The sequence below is a fragment of the Dipodomys merriami genome, unplaced genomic scaffold (genome assembly GCF_024711535.1).
Source record: "Dipodomys merriami isolate MVZ:Mamm:240054 unplaced genomic scaffold, mDipMer1.0.p SCAF_2, whole genome shotgun sequence".
Classification (NCBI taxonomy): Eukaryota; Metazoa; Chordata; class Mammalia; order Rodentia; family Heteromyidae; genus Dipodomys; species Dipodomys merriami.
Genome location: NW_027203381.1, coordinates 14,065,639 through 14,082,918, shown reverse-complemented (window position 1 = coordinate 14,082,918; position 17,280 = coordinate 14,065,639). Strand labels below are relative to the sequence as shown.

At 36.7% G+C, this 17,280-nt stretch overlaps 1 protein-coding gene across 13 annotated transcripts in view; it reads right to left on the bottom strand.

The window, feature by feature from the left end:
• Positions 1-17,280, bottom strand: part of Tcf4 (transcription factor 4) — a 355,777-nt gene that overhangs the window by 117,663 nt on the left and 220,834 nt on the right. For 9 of the 13 annotated variants that reach the window (XM_070029076.1, XM_070029075.1, XM_070029078.1 and 6 more), the window contains 2 exons: positions 10,881-11,010; positions 9,728-9,777 (listed from right to left, as the gene is read on the bottom strand). In XM_070029076.1, coding sequence (XP_069885177.1) covers positions 9,728-9,777; positions 10,881-11,010 — 180 coding nt within the window. The remainder of the gene's footprint in view (positions 1-9,727; positions 9,778-10,880; positions 11,011-17,280) is intronic. The other 4 variants (XM_070029077.1, XM_070029079.1, XM_070029089.1 and 1 more) reach the window with 1 other exon arrangement.

Genomic DNA, 17,280 nt, shown 5'->3' with positions numbered 1-17,280 from the left:
ATAGTCAAATGCTTTCTACGCAAACAATAACCATGTTGTAGAGAGCCTTTTGCTCTGCAGAGGGGGATGAACAGTTGTAGGCAGCACAGATTGCGTCACGGCTCAGAACACAGGAACCTTCCAGACAGACTACCCAAGTCTTAGCTCTGCCTCTTACAAGGGGTGTGAGCTTGAGCAGGTTTCCTCCCCATCATGGGCCTCAGTTTCTTTATCCAGAGGGGGAAAAAACCCACAATACTATCTATTTCACAGAATTTTTATAGGCTTAAATGACTTAACACTTGCAAAGTACTTAGAACCATGCTCAGCCCAGAATAAGCATCAGGGGAAAGGCTTAGTACCAGTATACTGCTATCATGTTATTACACAGCTTCTATATATACCACATTTTATAGAAAACTGTCCAGGTTTGTGACTTAACAAGGCCTCCAGATGAGCACAGGATATCAAGACATGCAATGAAAGGCTTTTTATTTACAGTACAGTGTCATTTCTACTCTATCACATCACCATTCTGCCTACATCCACTCACTGGACATGTATTTCTAAATAATAATACTATTCATAAGGCAATAAGGTTGGCTTAAATGGGATTAAAAAATGTACCTAAAATACATCCCTCACTGTTTTCAATGGGGTGTTAACTGAAGAAACAGACTAAGAATTTCCATAATAAGCCAGGGGACAAAAACTACTTTCTCTGTGAATGCATGAATTGGCTAACCGGCCAGACATTACACTCTTTAAAATGTTCAAGCTATTCTCACAAATTGGGATGTCAGAGACACCACCACGTGAATTTCATTAGGGAGGAAGAACCTTGTCAGTGGTAAGGCTTCACAGCTACACCCAGGGTCTTAGTGGTTCTATCAAGTGCCTGGTCTTCAATTTAGTTAAAACACATTTGGAATAAACTGAAATGAAGAACAGAATGAGTGAATGCATGTACACATCTGAAAATGCCTTTCCCCCTCCCACCTGGGTAACTCCCCATCTGTCATCAGGAGTTGCTCGGAAAAGCAAAGTTGTTGGTACAACTTACTAAAGAGAAAACACAACAGCATTTGTTCGAAAAATAATTGCCACCAGGGTTTGAATTTTATAATCCCAACTATATCTGTCCCTACTAAATTTGCACAATTCCATTCTGGTTTTTTTTTCCCCAGCCATATCAATTAAGCTCCAGATTATATGTGTCTGCATCCCATAGACTTCTAAAAATAAACTTCCTCTCAATGCACTGCCTGAGGAGCCCCCACTGTGTCATAAATAAAATTTCACTCAAGGAGTGGGTATGCCTTAGAAGTTGATGGCAGAATTTGTTGCTTTTTATTATATAGCAAATCTTTCCATTAGTACAACAGTTGCAGAAACAGGCTTGCTTTCTACTCAGATTAAAGGTTACACACACACACACACACACACACACACACACACACACACACACACACACACACACACTCAGACTCAACAAGTCTTAGTTTCTGGACCACAAATATTCTTTAATTAAAAAAAAAACCTCCGCTGCAGTGTAATGACAACCAAGTACTATGTGCACAGACTTAGACATTTTATTTAGATCTCATCTCTTAACATCTCAAGTTAATAAAGTTTGTTAAGATCCAGCCCCAGTTTTTATACCCTGCCTATTATTGAATTATCTTGTGCTTCAAATTCATTTCCTAATGAGCAAGCCAGAAAATATTATTGTACCCTGTGCTAATACACCTGAGCACCTGTGAAACAGCCCAATTCCCCAAACAGGGTTACTTGAAAACATTAACACTAAGAATCAGCCACCTACTTGAAACTGCTTTCTCCCAGCAGCTAATGATATAATGATATACTGTGCCAATCGGTAGAATGAAAGCCATTACAATATTATTATAAGTATAATCCAGGAGGCATATTTAGAATGATACGAGTTGGGGAGGGAGGCGGCTGCTGTAGGCAGTTAGGTACTCTTTCTCAGATGGTATCAAAATAATTGTTCCAAAACAGCATTTCCCTAAAATCCCTAAGTGCTAATGGCAAGTGGTTACAGTGACAGTTTTTCTATGTTCGTGTGATAAATGACACTGATTTTCCTGACTAAATGTACTACAAAGGTCTTTTTTTTCTCACAAAACACAACTCTTTCTAATATCAGCTCATGTCGCACAAAAGAAGTTCCCTTTCATTGCTACTGGTAGGTCAATTCACCAAGGAATTTGCTTTAGAGTCGGCTATGAAAGAGCTTTGCAAAGGAAGGCTCCCATTCTCTGTTCTACTGAATAGTCAAAAACACGTTCAGTGAAATTTAACACACGTAGAAACCTCTTCTGATTACTCCAGAAGTAAATGCTTACAGATAACTTCCCACCCTAGCAGCAAATTTATGACTGATTCCTCTGATGGCAAAATCACAAGAGAGACAGCAATGGTGCCACTAAGCCACTTAAATATCATTCTTAAAATGCCCTTTGCAAAGCAGAGCTCTCACATGCTTTTGGAATGGAAAGGTATGCATCTCACCAGAACTGAAATCATCTCTGCTTTGCAGCCCTGAACTATTACCAACTGCAGAAAGCTCTGCACTACCCTAACTTCTCTGAAGAGGGAGTATATGCTCAAGTGAAGTACGGAACTTCTCAGATCGCTACACCTAGGCAGCAGCTGCAACGGGGGAAAATCAGAATCATTCACATGCTGCCCTGCTCAGATCAAATAATCCAAATAAAGCCACACATTTTGTGCGGCATTTTGTAAATGCTAACTCCTTCATAATGACACTGTGCTACACCAACATGACCAGACACAGGGAGGTCAAAGCTGACAACCTAGCAGATTAAAAATGTAGTGCAATTTCCTTTTAAAAAGAAACAAAGGCAGGAGCCAGTAGCTCATGCTGAGATCTGAGGCTCATAGTTCAAAGCCATCCCAAGCAGGAAAGTCTGGGAGACTCTTATCTCCAATTATCCACCAAAAAGTTGGACATGTACTTGTGGCTCAAGTGGTAGTGTACTAGCTTTCACACAAAAGCTCAGGATCAGTGTGCCCAGGCCCTGAGTTCATTCCTCAGAACTGACACAAAAATAATAAAATAAAAAGCAAAGAGAAAAAAATAACCCAGGCACTAGTGGATTATGCCTGCAATCCTAACTACTCAGGAGGATGAAATCTGAGAATCACCGTTCTAAGCCAGCCCTGGCAAGAAAGTTTGTGAGTCTATTAACCTCAATTAAGTACCCCCCAAAAAATCCAGAAGCAGAGCTGTGGCTGAAGTAGTAGAGCATTAGCCTTAAGCAAAACAGTGCAAGGGACAGTACCTGGCCAGACCGAGTTCAAGCCCTACCTAGGACCAGCACAAAAACAGAACAGAACAGAACAGAACAGAACAGAACAGAACAGAACAGAACAAAACAAAACAAAAAGAAAACAGCTTAGTTAGTTTGCTATAAGATAACTTTGCTCTTCTTCTGTAACTCTGTACCGGACTCTACTTACTACTTTAAAACAAAAACTTTCGAATTGCTTGAAATCTGGAAATTACACCTTGAAAATACAGAAACCATCAGTGATTGGGAAAGCCAAAAAAAAAAAAAAGAAAGAAAGAAAGAAAAAAGAAAATTTTAGAATGTTAAAGATTATTTGAATGAATGAACTTTTAAAACTTAAAAAGATGAATATCAAACCAAACAACAAGCCACGATTAGATATTATCCCATAAACATATGGTAAATTCAGTTAACTCAGATGTTAGGAGAACAGGTTTTGAAATTCCAAGTTACATATAAGCCTTGTGACAATCTCTTTCTAAGGTAAAAGCAGTCTTGCTGCAATTTCTTAGATTTCTATAATTAAGCAACCAAGTAAGAGTGGTTCACACTAAAAGATTTCACACCAAAATATACTTTTTGGTGTCAGTGACAAAATAAAGTTCAAATTCACAGTTTCCTAAAATGTATTTTTATTTTCTGAACAAATAAGTGCAGATTTTCACTCAAGTCTATTGTTCCAGTTGCTAAGAGTTTAAACCAAAGTCCTGACAAATCTTAACAGATGATACAGTACTCTGAAAACTTGATTAGAAATAAAAGCACACGCTAGGCACACTCGGGGGTGGGGCAAGTTTTGGGGTGGAACTTATATCTTGCACACCTTAAGAGATAGTAGGGGGAAAAATCAGCCACTGGCAGCTAGAAAAACACCTCTGCTGAGAGCAAGGACATGATGATGTGGCTGTGAGGCTTACATCCTTTTCATTTGTAAAGATAACCCAGGAATAGCTCACAAATACACAAACCTTTCATCTGTGGTTAATGTTTATTTTTGTCTACAGCCTTGCATTTCTTTTTTAGATTCAAAATAGGAAGAGCAGAAAGAATACATACATATGTATGTACATACACACATGCATGTGTATGTATGTATATATATGTGTGTATATACATACATATATATGATCTTTTTTAAAGGATGAAGGTTTGAGGCTCCTCAGGTAGGGAGGAGGATGGTTAAAGAAGGAAGAGATATGGAAATCTTTTGCATAAACTCTGGCACATCTGGAACACCTAATGGTCTATCTATTAGACATTTGACATGTGTTTTCTATGTGCTTCTTGAAGTATTTTTCAGGGAATAAGAACCCCGAATGAAAATAAACACTAAAAAAAATCCTCCTGCATTTGTTTTACTTTTTACCTCCAAGTACAATGGAGAGAAGATTGGTTTCTAGAGAAACAATAGATGGGGTGAACTTGAAGTCTTTGAATTCAGCATTAACTGACTATTTTCTCCAATTTAAAAGTGGTCCCCAGTGTTATGTATAAATACTGCTTCAACTGTGTGAATACTTCAGTGCTGTTTCGGATGATTTAATTGCTTTTTCCTGATCTCTGTCATACCTATATATTTTCATAATTAATGAGCAATATTTTAATATTCAAATCTCATAGCGTAATATCTTTAAAAACAATGGGCCCACTATATTTCAAGTTAGATGTTGAGAATTAACATTTTGATGTAAACACCTAGTTATACTTTCCAAAACATATCTCTCTTTAAGAAAGGACCTTGAAAAGATCCTACCTTTAAACATCTTACCTCACACTTAGATACTTCTAAAAGTTACCACAGAGGGCCAAGCCCAAGCGGCTGATTCTCGATTTACTTGTAATAGAATGTTTTCATAGAAAATTTTGTCATTTCGAGTTGAAATCTTTTGACAAGAAAAAACAAATGACCTACTGAACTGCAGTATTCTATCAATATCAAAAGTAATGGAGGAAATTTATGTATTTTAGGTATCATGTTTTTCTTTCTTTTCTTTTTTTTGGTCAGTCGTGGGGGCTTGAACCCTGAATGTAGGCACAGTCCCTGAGCTCTTCAGCTCAAGTGAGTGCTCTACCACTTGAACCACAGCATCACTTCCCGTTTTTCTGGTTGGTTAACTGGAGATAAGAGTCTCAATAGACTTTCCTGCCTGGGCTGGCTTTGAACTGTGATCCTCAGATCTCAGCCTTCTGAGTAGCTAGGATTACAGGTGTGGGCCACAGGTGTCTGGTGGTATCATGTTTTTCAATCATCAAGAATTTCTGAATCCCTAATAAAGAAACAATATACCAATTCTTCTTTTAAATAGTCTTGTGATTTCTTCAAGTATCTTAGGCCAAAATTACCAAACACAAAAAAAACCCAAAAGGTGTTTTTCTTTCTCCAAAAAAGCTTAAGGTATAAATTCTATCGCATATTTGAAATCTTCAATTCAAATCCAAATCTAATGATTACATTTTACCTAAGATATTTTTCTTAAGAAAACTGATAAACATAATACTAAATGCATGCTGAGTTTTTGTCATCCCAAATTCACCTAATGATACAGCCCTCAAATTGTCTCATTCAAAACTAACTTGAGACTCTTTATGCTAGTAGAGATTGCTATCCTTGGCGTGTAGTTTCTCTAAACATCTTTCACCATAACTAAAAAATAAAAAAATAAAGCCTCCTGGATCCTCCTGAATTTCTAACAAATCAATATGCAATGTAACAGAAAACAGACTATGGAAAAATGAAAAATAGAGAAACAATCAGAGTACAGAGAGAAGCAGCTGTAAATCATTGCTCAGAAATTAAAATTTCACCTTCCAAGGCACTGTTAAGTTCTAGAAGAACATTGGTACAAAATTTCAAATTAGAACTACTGACTACACTACCAAGTTGTGGCTGTTGGTACATTCTGATTTTTAAAAAATAGTATATAATTTTGACTAGGTCAAGGCTTTCTATCTTTACATGTTGGTCTGAAAGGTTTTCATTTTGTTCTGTGGGTCTGATAAAAGAGCACATTTTAAACTTGTTACTTTCTAGGTTTAGAAAGTATTTGTCGATTTCTAGTAAGAACTATGGATCATTTTGCCAAAGCTGAAATTTAATGTTGTACAATTTTCTCTGCATGAATACATGAGTCAATGTGCATGATTATTAAACTACACAAAAAGAATTTACCAAAAGGGAAGTGAAGTTGAAAAATATGAAATTTACAATAAAATGCAGCTTCCAATAGAAAAGCAAATGTAGAGACATAACAAGACAAGAAGCACACATGTAGATTCAAAACATTAGAAATGCAAAACAAACTGTCACAAATATGAACCAAGATAAAGCTACAGTACTAAAGTCTCAACAGAAAGTGAAGGCAATAAGACATTGGGATATGACATAAAAGGGCACAGGATTAAAATACGAGCAGAGAACACGAAAAGGTTTACAGCAGTAAGCAGGGCTTTGTGGGCATGTGAGTAACTGTCATTTCCCATAGCCTTTCCTTAAACAAGCAAACACTCAAAACCCCAAACCCTAAGTCAGGTCTCTGCTCTACAAAGGAAAGGCTTCCCTCTGTCCTCAAGCCTTTGCCTGGGAACCCTGTGATTGGTTTCTGTGTCACCTTGCTACTACCTACCACTGTCATGCCCCCACCATGACCGTGATCTCTGGATGGGGCTCAGAGCACAAATATACGTTCATGGATCCTTCCTCATCAAGGGTATGGTGTCAGGCAAGGTTATCTTTCTCTCTGTCTCTCTGTCTATCTCTGTAGACTCAGTTTTCAAAACTGAGCCACACAATCTCCTCCTTCTTCCTGATAGTCTTGAAGAGCCAGTGTACTGGCTGTGAGGCTCAGCTTCTCACCTATAATGAGTGGTGTCAACAGTGTTTTCTTATGGAAGAGTAGGACTCCCATTTTGAAGAAGAAAAGGACTAAAAGGAAGCTGATACAACAGACTGGGACAGATTTACTACTATTATCACGGTAAACATGGATCAAGGAAAACATAGAAATGCCTTCCTTTGGTTATGATCACTCCAAACTTTCACTGTTAAATAACTACTCATAACATGATAAAACACATTTCAGAAGTATTTTTTCTTAGATCAATGCTTATTAAGTTCATTTGAACTTAAAAAAAAAAAAAAACAAGGCAGAGATCTAGAAACTCACAAATCTTAATGCAATGAAGCTAAAAGTGTTACATGTCCATAACAAAAGCTTCTTGGAATCCAGTGAAAATACCCATTTTGAGTGATATAGACATAGATGTGATATATACCAACAAGCTGATATGTACTAAGTTAAGTCATTATTCAAACAAAATTGAGATATTCCTAAGGTGTCAAACAAATAGTTGAAAAATTACCCAAAGTATTTCATTCTTCCTGTTCAAAAAAGATAAGACTTTAGTTTTAATTATAAATTCCTTCTCCTTGTTAATTTCCAAAAAAGACTATTTACCAAAATATTACCTAAGAAGCATTAAAATATTTAGCCATGTAAATTCTCCAAGAAGAATTCATTCTATCTGTTTCTCAAAAGCCAAAAAGCAAATCATGCCAACTAAATTTTTAACTATTAAATGTTAATTTTTTGGCAGAAAAAAACCTTTATGTTTTCCCAAGTATATAATAATATACCACCAATATATAAGCTGTCTTAGTAGTAATGGAAAAAACTACTGGTAACATTGTCCACAGAGGCCAGTTAGCTTTAAGAAACCTGAAAAATTTACAATGAATTAAGAAATTGTTGACCACGTTCAACATCTAACACCACACCAAAAGCATTCTTAGAAACTGTGAGGTTTCTGCTAACTTTTCACTTTGGAAAAAATTAAATGTTAAAATGTTAAAAATTAAAAGTTAAATGTTAATACAAGGAATAAACAGCATTATCATTGCTGGTTTTCGTAGCTCTTATAACCAAAATAATAGTGTCATTTCAGAACTCTCAAAATAGACTTCAATGTACTTAATACTGTCAGTATTAGGTTTAGGTATGTTTAAAATGTCAACAGCGGTGAGAACTACATCATGTAAAGTTGGCAAAAAACCTAGAACTTCATCTACATCAACTCTGCCATGAACTTCAAGCTTAAGATACGCTTCTATAATCCTTGGGGAATATTAACCAATTTTGATGCAATATAAACATGAGAAAAATAACATGGTACAATTTAATATGACATATTTGTTGTCACGAATAACCATTTCTTGTCTTTGTCTTTTATATATATACAAGATTTTTTCAGTATTTACAAATAATTTTGTGATGTGTCTTCAACATTATCAAGTCTGTGACAATCAGCATATAAAAATTCAGAGTTTTCTGGTAAAACTTATTTTGATATATTCATTTAAAAATACTTTTTGGATGAGCTGAACTGAAAGAAAGCAAGTCAAATCACAGGTGTTTGTATTAATCTAATCTTAGCACATTTTGCAAAGTCCAGTAATCTTCTAATTTAGTACAAATGAAATAACATTAATATGCAAGTACATTGATAGGACGTTTTCAGAAATCTAAGTATAATTTTATTTTAAAGTATAAGAACTTATAAGGCCTATTACCCATACTTCTCAAAACTCTACCTATTTATCTCGGGAAGGAAGACTAAAGTAAAAGGAGGAAAAGAAGGAAAACAAGAAAGGAGAAAAAAGAACTTTCAGTTTACCTAAAGAGAGAATTACTACAGATGTATCAGTAATAGACAAAACCAAATAAAATATCTAGGACATAAAATTTGAAAATGCATACAAAACTTCACACTAATATGTATTTAGTGTAATCACAACCAATTTTTACTGTGTTAAGAGCTTCGAAGTCCCCCCCCACACACACAGTTTTTAAAGAAATCCAGAATGCCTAGGTTACAGCTGGATTCTTCTAAGTCAATTGTCTGTCATCTGGTATCCCACACTCAAACAGCTACTGAAGCAGCTACCTTTGCAGCCTTCATTCTGCAATCTCTCCAGAAAACAGAGACATTATCTCTGCACTGTGGGCTGAAACTCAAGTAAATTTTTCCTAAATCCATTCCACAAATCTCCTTCCACATGCAAATCCACAAAGCATCATAATACTGACAAAGAAGTGAACCAACACAGGAGACTAATACTAATGCTCTCTCAAAGCCCAGGACAGGTAAAACTTAGAACTTCAGGCACCTTTGCCAGGCAATCTACCAGGCAATCTACCAGGCAAGAATACCAACAAAACCACCCAGCCTCGGTGGATATGCTATTAATCACTCCAGTGTGGGTCAGAAGGCTGGACGTACAGGCCAGTCTCTCTCTGCGGCATTCTAGATGCACACTCTGAGCTATGTGTCCAGTACCTCATTTGTTCTTTTCCCATCAATGGCGAACATCACATGATGAACAAAATAACAAAGCAGAAACAAGCAATACTTACTGAAGATGGCAAACCTGGAGGAACTTTTCGAACTTTCTTTGTCTGTACCTCTGAAAGAAAATGAAGATATCGTGAGCTCCCACGTGCCCATTCTCCAAATTAAAATATCATCAAACCAAGAAGCTACTGAAATTAGACCAGATTCCCTTAAATCATTACCATAACACATTACAGTTACTGCTATCACCTTTTATTCTAGCAAAAAGAAAGAAAGAAAGAAAGAAAGAAATGCTGCTCTATTCATACAAAGAAAGATAGAGTATTGTAATTTGTCACTACTTTGGCTGCTCTTTTTTTACTTTTTTTAAAAGTTTCTTGGTCTGTGCAGCAAAGGGAACCTCAGAAATAAGCAGAAAATGGGAAAGGAAAGGAAGGAAAGGAAAGGAAAGGAAAGGAAAGGAAAGGAAAGGAAAGGAAAGGAAAGGAAAGGAAAGGAAAGGAAAGGAAAGGAAAGGAAAGGAAAGGAAAGGAAAGGAAAGGAAAGGAAAGGAAAGGAAAGGAAAGGAAAGGAAAGGAAAGAGGAAAGGAAAGGAAAGGAAAGGAAAGGAAAGGAAAGGAAAGGAAAGGAAAGGAAAGGAAAGGAAAGGAAAGGAAAGGAAAGGAAAGGAAAGGAAAGGAAAGGAAAGAAGGAAAGGAAAGGAAAGGAAAGGAAAGGAAAGGAAAGGAAAGGAAAGGAAAGGAAAGGAAAGGAAAGGAAAGGAAAGGAAAGGGAAAGGGAAAGGGAAAGGGAAAGGGAAAGGGAAAAGAAGGGAAAGGGAAAGGGAAGAAGAAAGGAAAGGAAAGGAAAGGAAAGGAAAGGAAAGGAAAGGAAAGGAAAGGAAAGGAAAGGAAAGGAAAGGAAAGGAAAGGAAAGGAAAAAGGAAAGGAAAGGAAAGGAAAGGAAAGGAAAGGAAAGGAAAGGAAAGGAAAGGAAAGGAAAGGAAAGGAAAGGAAAGGAAAGGAAAGGAAAGGAAAGGAAAGGAAAGGGAAAAGGAAAAGTTTCCTTGCTGCTGTAAGTTTTTAACAGATCTACCCAATGAACTACTCAGGTGGTGGGGTGAACTTAATGGGGCCAAATTTTATGGAGTTTTCTGGGAAAACAGAATGGAAGGAGAGGTGAGGAAACAAATCTGCTAATAAATGTTCAAGGTATTTAAACATAGGAAGACCTTACCCATGGCACTACTGTGAAGAGGCCTTCGTCGGGGGTTATTGCTAGAATACTGATAATACTGGGAGCCGGGTTTGGTGGGCGAAAGGGTTCCTGGATTGCCCATGTCCATGTCCCCTCCAAGGAGACTCTGCTAAAAAGTTAAAAAGAAAAACAAAACAAAACAAATAATGTTAATTCTTTACATTCACCAACTTTCTTCCAGCCTGTGTGTCAATACTGTCGAACCAATGCAATTGATAGATCAGTATCTGCCAAGTCAAAGAACACAAACCAAAAAGGAAAAACTGTCCAGGAAGCTGGCCCCAAAGTCTGTGAATTCTTAAACCTTTACTTGAGAGGAGAGTAGAAGACGATTCCCGTTACACGATGTATGTTTTAGTCATTTCAGATGGTAACATTTCAGTTTCCTAAGAAAATGGCATTTCTGGAAGAAGGATGTTTGCATTAGGCTCCTATATGGGAACTGTCGGTGCCTGGCCTTCTCAAGCATCCACAAGAAGCTCACTTTCCCAACACACATGACTTCCCCGGAGACGCAGAGGGGGTAAGTGTGGACGCAAACCTGTGCTGAGAATGCAGCCTCCCTGCCCAGAACCTCATGATCCTTCATAACTTAACACAGCGCCCACAAAGAGACACAGCGCCCACAAAGAGACAAGGACAGCTGAACAGAGGGTAAATTCAAATGCTCACACTTGCAAGATGATAGAAAAAGTAGGCATTCTAAACTACCAGGAAAAAAAACCAGAGGGCTTTGGAATAAACTGTCTCTCAAGGAATAGCAGAAGCCAAAACACAGTCCCACAGATTAAACAGTAACCTGAACACTAGAAAACTTCTACAAATATTGTTAACTTATCACAGGATGACAAATTACTCAACTTTCGAAACTTGATGACATAAGACAGCTTCTATAATACTATTACATTTTCTAAAAGCCACATAGAAACTTACCCATAATATATAAATCGCCTGATTATACTCTGCATTGAACACATTGTTCTTTTAATTATTCTGGTATGCAATAAAACAAGTGTAGATAGTACCATTTATATTAAGAACAAATTTACTGTTTAATAAAGAAATTTTAAAATTAAGTACTAAAAAATCTAACTTTATCGTTACTTGTAATCAACTTTTACTGACTGAACTAATTACTGTCCTTGATAAAGTACAGAATGTGTTTTCCCTAATCTAAATTCTAATCACCATGTCACTCACAACAGACTTCGGGATGCTTCTCTAACGCACTATTCACATGCAAAATACTCTAAATAGGCCAATTATGACTCTGCCCCTGTTCCCTGGTTAACCCACTGAGAACTGAAAAATTTCACAAGGCAGTCACCAACTAAAACAAAGGGTCCTTGTTTTAAATTAAGACAGTCTTTTTGATTCCTAAATAGCTCAACAAAGTGGCATGTCTTCTTGTGAAAGCAGTTGGTCAAATATGACCCATAAGCTGGAAAATCAGAAATTCAAAGCCTCCCGTACCACCATTATATAGCTAAATATCATAAAGAGACCTCTCTGTTGCCAGTGTTGGCATAGGTACTATATAAAGGACTAATCAGTGACTGACAAGCTTACTCTCTAGCCGGGACTTTTTTTTTTTTAAAGAGATACCCAATAAACATTACATTAGAATAAAATTTCAACACTTAGATTTAAGGTTGAAAGCATAAACTGAGTAAAAATTCACTGTGAGCATCTTCATGTTTGTCATGTAAAGACCTGATAGGATGCAGATTGCTGCAGCTAAAATTCTGACAGCTGCATGCTCAACTATTGCCTCTCCCAAACTTGGAAGAGATGTTACAATACTATCCAGTGACAAACTAAAAAAACAAACACAAAAACTCATCATGAGAAAGTTTTTCCTAAATTAAGAATTTACTAATACAACATCAATTTTTATCATTAAAAAAATCACATTAAAAATTTAGAATCTCAACATAAAATTACACTTTTGGAAATTGTGATTTTTATTTGTTTGTCTAAAGTTTTATTATATTTATTTAAGTCTTAATCCAATGGGTTCTTCATAGATAAAGCAACCATATGATTTAAAGTCAAACTCTCCTATGGACTGATAAATCTACAAATACGTCTTCATTTCACTGGGAAAGAGTTTGTTAATGACAGTATTTTAGTATTATTATTATTATTTTATTACTCCATAATTGTTATAATTTTACAGTGCTGGGAATCAAACCCAGGGCTTCATCATTCTACCACTGAGCTACACCAACAGCTCCATGGAAATAACATTATCAGCAACTTATGTTTACCAGTAATACAGGCATTGTTCTCAGAGGCATTAGCTTTATTTCTCCAATTCTCTTTTACCTGAAAAAAATATAAACATTTGCAAAAAAAAGGCTGAATAAATATGCAGAAATATTTCCCATCTGAGTGAGCCTAACCACTGATAAATTTCTACAGGCCCTGGTGGCAAAACTTTCATTCTCAGGAAAGCAGATGTATTTAATAGGCCAAACTAAAAACATACATGCAGGTTTCAGCAGTATTCGCAATAGAGAGCTGTGCAAAATATAAGAAGGTAACAGGAAAACAGCTGACTGGCTAAAGATGACCATACTGTTGTTCGTATTAAAAAAAAATCAGTTCATGGATCATGCGTCCAATTCTCGCAAAAGAGCCACATGAACTCTGAGCAGTAGCTATACAAAGATCAAGTAGAACTTCCAAACACCTAGCACTTGTTCCTACTACTGCCCCCAACCACCTCCTTTCATACAAAGCATATTCCTGTCTCTGTCTTTTTAGACTTGTTTGTTCCTTTTCTTTTTCACTGGGGACAATAGAATCATTCTTGTAAAGCAACAAAAATAAACACTTCCTCATACTTAAGGGGGCTCTAATCACCCCCTTAGGGAAAATGAAGATAAAAATATATGGGTTCTTATTGTAGAGTATACTTGTAAAGTGAACAATAACTACTTACTATTGTTTGGCATTTACGTCACACACTGAATTCTCTGTAGCCATGAGAAAGATTTTAAAAATTTCACTGGCTAAAAAAACCTGACTTTATGTATTTTAAAAAATAAAAGTTACTTGAATTTGATTTAAGGCAAATTAAGTAAATAGCGCAAAAAATGGCATTTATGTACTTAGGAATTTTCTTAGGTGTATTCATGGGTCTGAAAGTAAATTTATACTTAATGAAAGTTAAGTTTAAAACTAAGTCTACTTTCAAAACTGGCGGATTCATCCTTGCCTTAAATAGGATTACAAAGGTTTTAGGTTGTTCCCCTGTGCAACCTCATGCTCTGTGGTTTTTGCTGGGACCCAGTCCTCAGCTGCCAGAGTCTGCCAGGAAACACTGGAAGCCAAGATGCGGCATCTCATAGAGCTAACCTGTAAATCTTAACTCATGGTGGACTGTTTTGCTTAACTGTCTACAGTGTGATGAGACAAGTTCTTTCCTTTTATTCACAACCAAAGCAAACAGTGTCAAGACTTAAGATACCCTACCCAAAAAATAAAATACACTGACTCTGTCCACCAGGTTAAAATGATTGGGAGTTTACCCCCAGACTTTATTCTCTAGCAAACCATCAGTAGTAGTGGCACAGCCATTCATATGCCAGAAGCAGCCTCAGGGGGTTTGTTTCAACTATTTTTTGTTTGTTTTACTTAAGATCTGGGCCTCAGCCTATCCTTCTAAGAGTCTCAACCCAGTCTGTATTTCGTGGCTCCAGAATTATGTGTGGGGTTTAGGGGGGGCAGGGGTGTATCTTCTTAACATCTTTGGTCAACCACTAAACTTTGCTTATGCAACCAAGGAGGCAAACCATGAATTAAACTTGAGAAACAGAAAGCCAGCATATACCTCAAATTAGATTTATAACTGAATGGTAATCAAAAATAGAACTAACTGCTTGAAGCTTAAATTATCAACTTTTTTTTCTTGTTAAACTAAAATCATCTTGCTCTGAACTATTATTTCATTTCAGTCAGCACTTTAAATGTAATGGGTGGGTGGTTCATTTCTAAAAAGGAAGATTATATTTACCCTTAATTATAGATACGAGTGAGATCAGAATATGGTGCATGTTGCTTTGGGGGGGGGCTTGTAATTAATTCATCTAATAGGTGAATGACCTTGAATTTTAGAGTTGGGCCCTGAGAGGGGGGTAAAAAAAAAAGTGAAAAAGAAAACCAAAATCTCTGGGGGGAAATGTGCCCATGGATTTTAGGGCTTTCTCTGATTTTGAGTCATTCGTCTTACGTTGTGATCTGATATCAGACACAACATGTTGGGGGATGTTGCAGAATAGAGAAAAGCAGCCTCAGATGAAACCAGATTAAGCTCCTTTTCTGAACTATTGCCAAATGCTCGTGAGTCTAATTCATGTTTGGGTATTCTCGTACGCACACAGCTGCAATTCTATTCTTTCATCACAAACCTAAGTGATGTATAGTGGCTTTGTATGTCGAGCTGACTCTATACAGCCAAGGATTTCTCTTTTAATTTAAATCTTAAAATGGAATTAAAATTCGGAACCACAACCAAACAGGAATGTTGGATATTTGTGAAAATACATGATAGACTTGGTAGGGTTAAGTGCAAAACATATATGGAGGAAAGTTACAGATTAAAGGTCCTTTTTATTACAACCGAGGTCATTTCTACATAGCTAATTTTTCACCAAATTGGGTTTTCAAAGACACTGCTGAATAAGACTCCTCACCGCCATGGGGAAGTTTTTGCAAATCCCTGTCGAATAGCTGCTGCTGAATTTGCCATTCTGACCACAGAAGGGCCATTGCTGACTTACTACAGTAGCAGGAGGGGGCGATAATTTTGCTGCTGTTGGCACTTACTCTGCAACCTAGAATATATCTCACACCAAAGGGCAATGAAGAGCACAATATTTCCACCTGTCCACTTTTGAACTTCAAAGCTCTGAACTGAAGGTCAGTCTTTGGACTATCTTTATTCCTAATTCCCAAAGGTCCAGGGAGGCACCTTTATAGAGATGTCTACCCTATGGTTGGTTTCAGCAAAAGGGGAACTTGGGGGGAAAAGAGAAAGATAAGCTAGCAGAGATAATGTTAACCATCAGGGACTTGGTGAATTGTTGCTGTGCTGCACAGAACTGCAAATGATTGAAATGATCATTTAGCAAATAGTTTCTTTTAAGGGCTCTGGTTAATGTGTCTTATTTCCACGGTGAATGTGTAGCACACATTGTGTTTGGTAGCCAATATGAAGTAAAATTCAAGCGTATTAAGGGGTTGGGGGAGAGTTTGCAGTCTAGCTCAGAGGCATGCTGGCAATGACAGGAGCGGTTAGTTATATAAATGCTGGAAACCGTATTCCCAGCCTCAGTGGAAAGGAACTCAGAAAAGCTTTATCACAGACAATCAGGAGAAGAAACAACATATGCACAATGTCTCGCAGAGCTGGTGCTCAGTACATAGCTCGCCCTCCCTTCCTCTCTCTCACACTGTGCCATGTTATAATCCAAAAGGATCACCAAAAGTTGAGAATGCCATTCCACTCTTCTCCACTTTCAGATCAAAGTACACTCTGACATAATAGTTTTTCAAGGTCTTACTCTCTCACACACACACAATCTGGAAAATAATTAAATATGGGAGTCTACATAAACAATGATGATAGCCTCATGGCCTACAGTTGCAATGCCAAAAAGAAATGACTAGGATTTTTCCATATTTAATAAAGAATTGGCCAACAGTCTCAATAATTTGAGCTTAAGTAGCCATTTTCCTGGAACTGCCACAAGGATTTCTTCAGTGGCTCATTTAATTTTGCTTTTGCAGGCAGGAACAAACTGCTACTGCTAATTCAACTAGATTCAGGATCAGAATTAGTTACAGTTAGCTAACCAGGTGTTTACAAAAATAAGAAATATCTTACAGGTAGTAGAATTTTACATCATATGATATTAGATAAATACATATTCTTATTACCAGATTAGCCCTTGATAAATGACAAGTATGGTCCAATTTTGTGTTTCTCCACTTGCAAGACCAATTATAGCCACTTAATGAATGTTTATATTCTACTCAAAGAAATTCTTTTACTTCTTCCTTATGACAAAAATATAAGTGAATGTACTTGATAATTTTGGTTCAGAATTTGCATAACTCCCAATGAATTTAACTGACCTTGAACAAACATTTCAAACATTCAAACATTGTCTTTACTTATAAAGAAACACAACATTTTATATTTAAATGATATAGTGTGATGCAAAGGTTGCTATGGTAACTATTACTTAATGTATAACACAGTAATAGTCAAGTAAAAACTCATACATTTTGGTATGGAAATTATAATTGCCCAAGGGTTGGCAAGATTCATGCATACACCTATATGACTACGTCTGAAATTTAAAAAAAA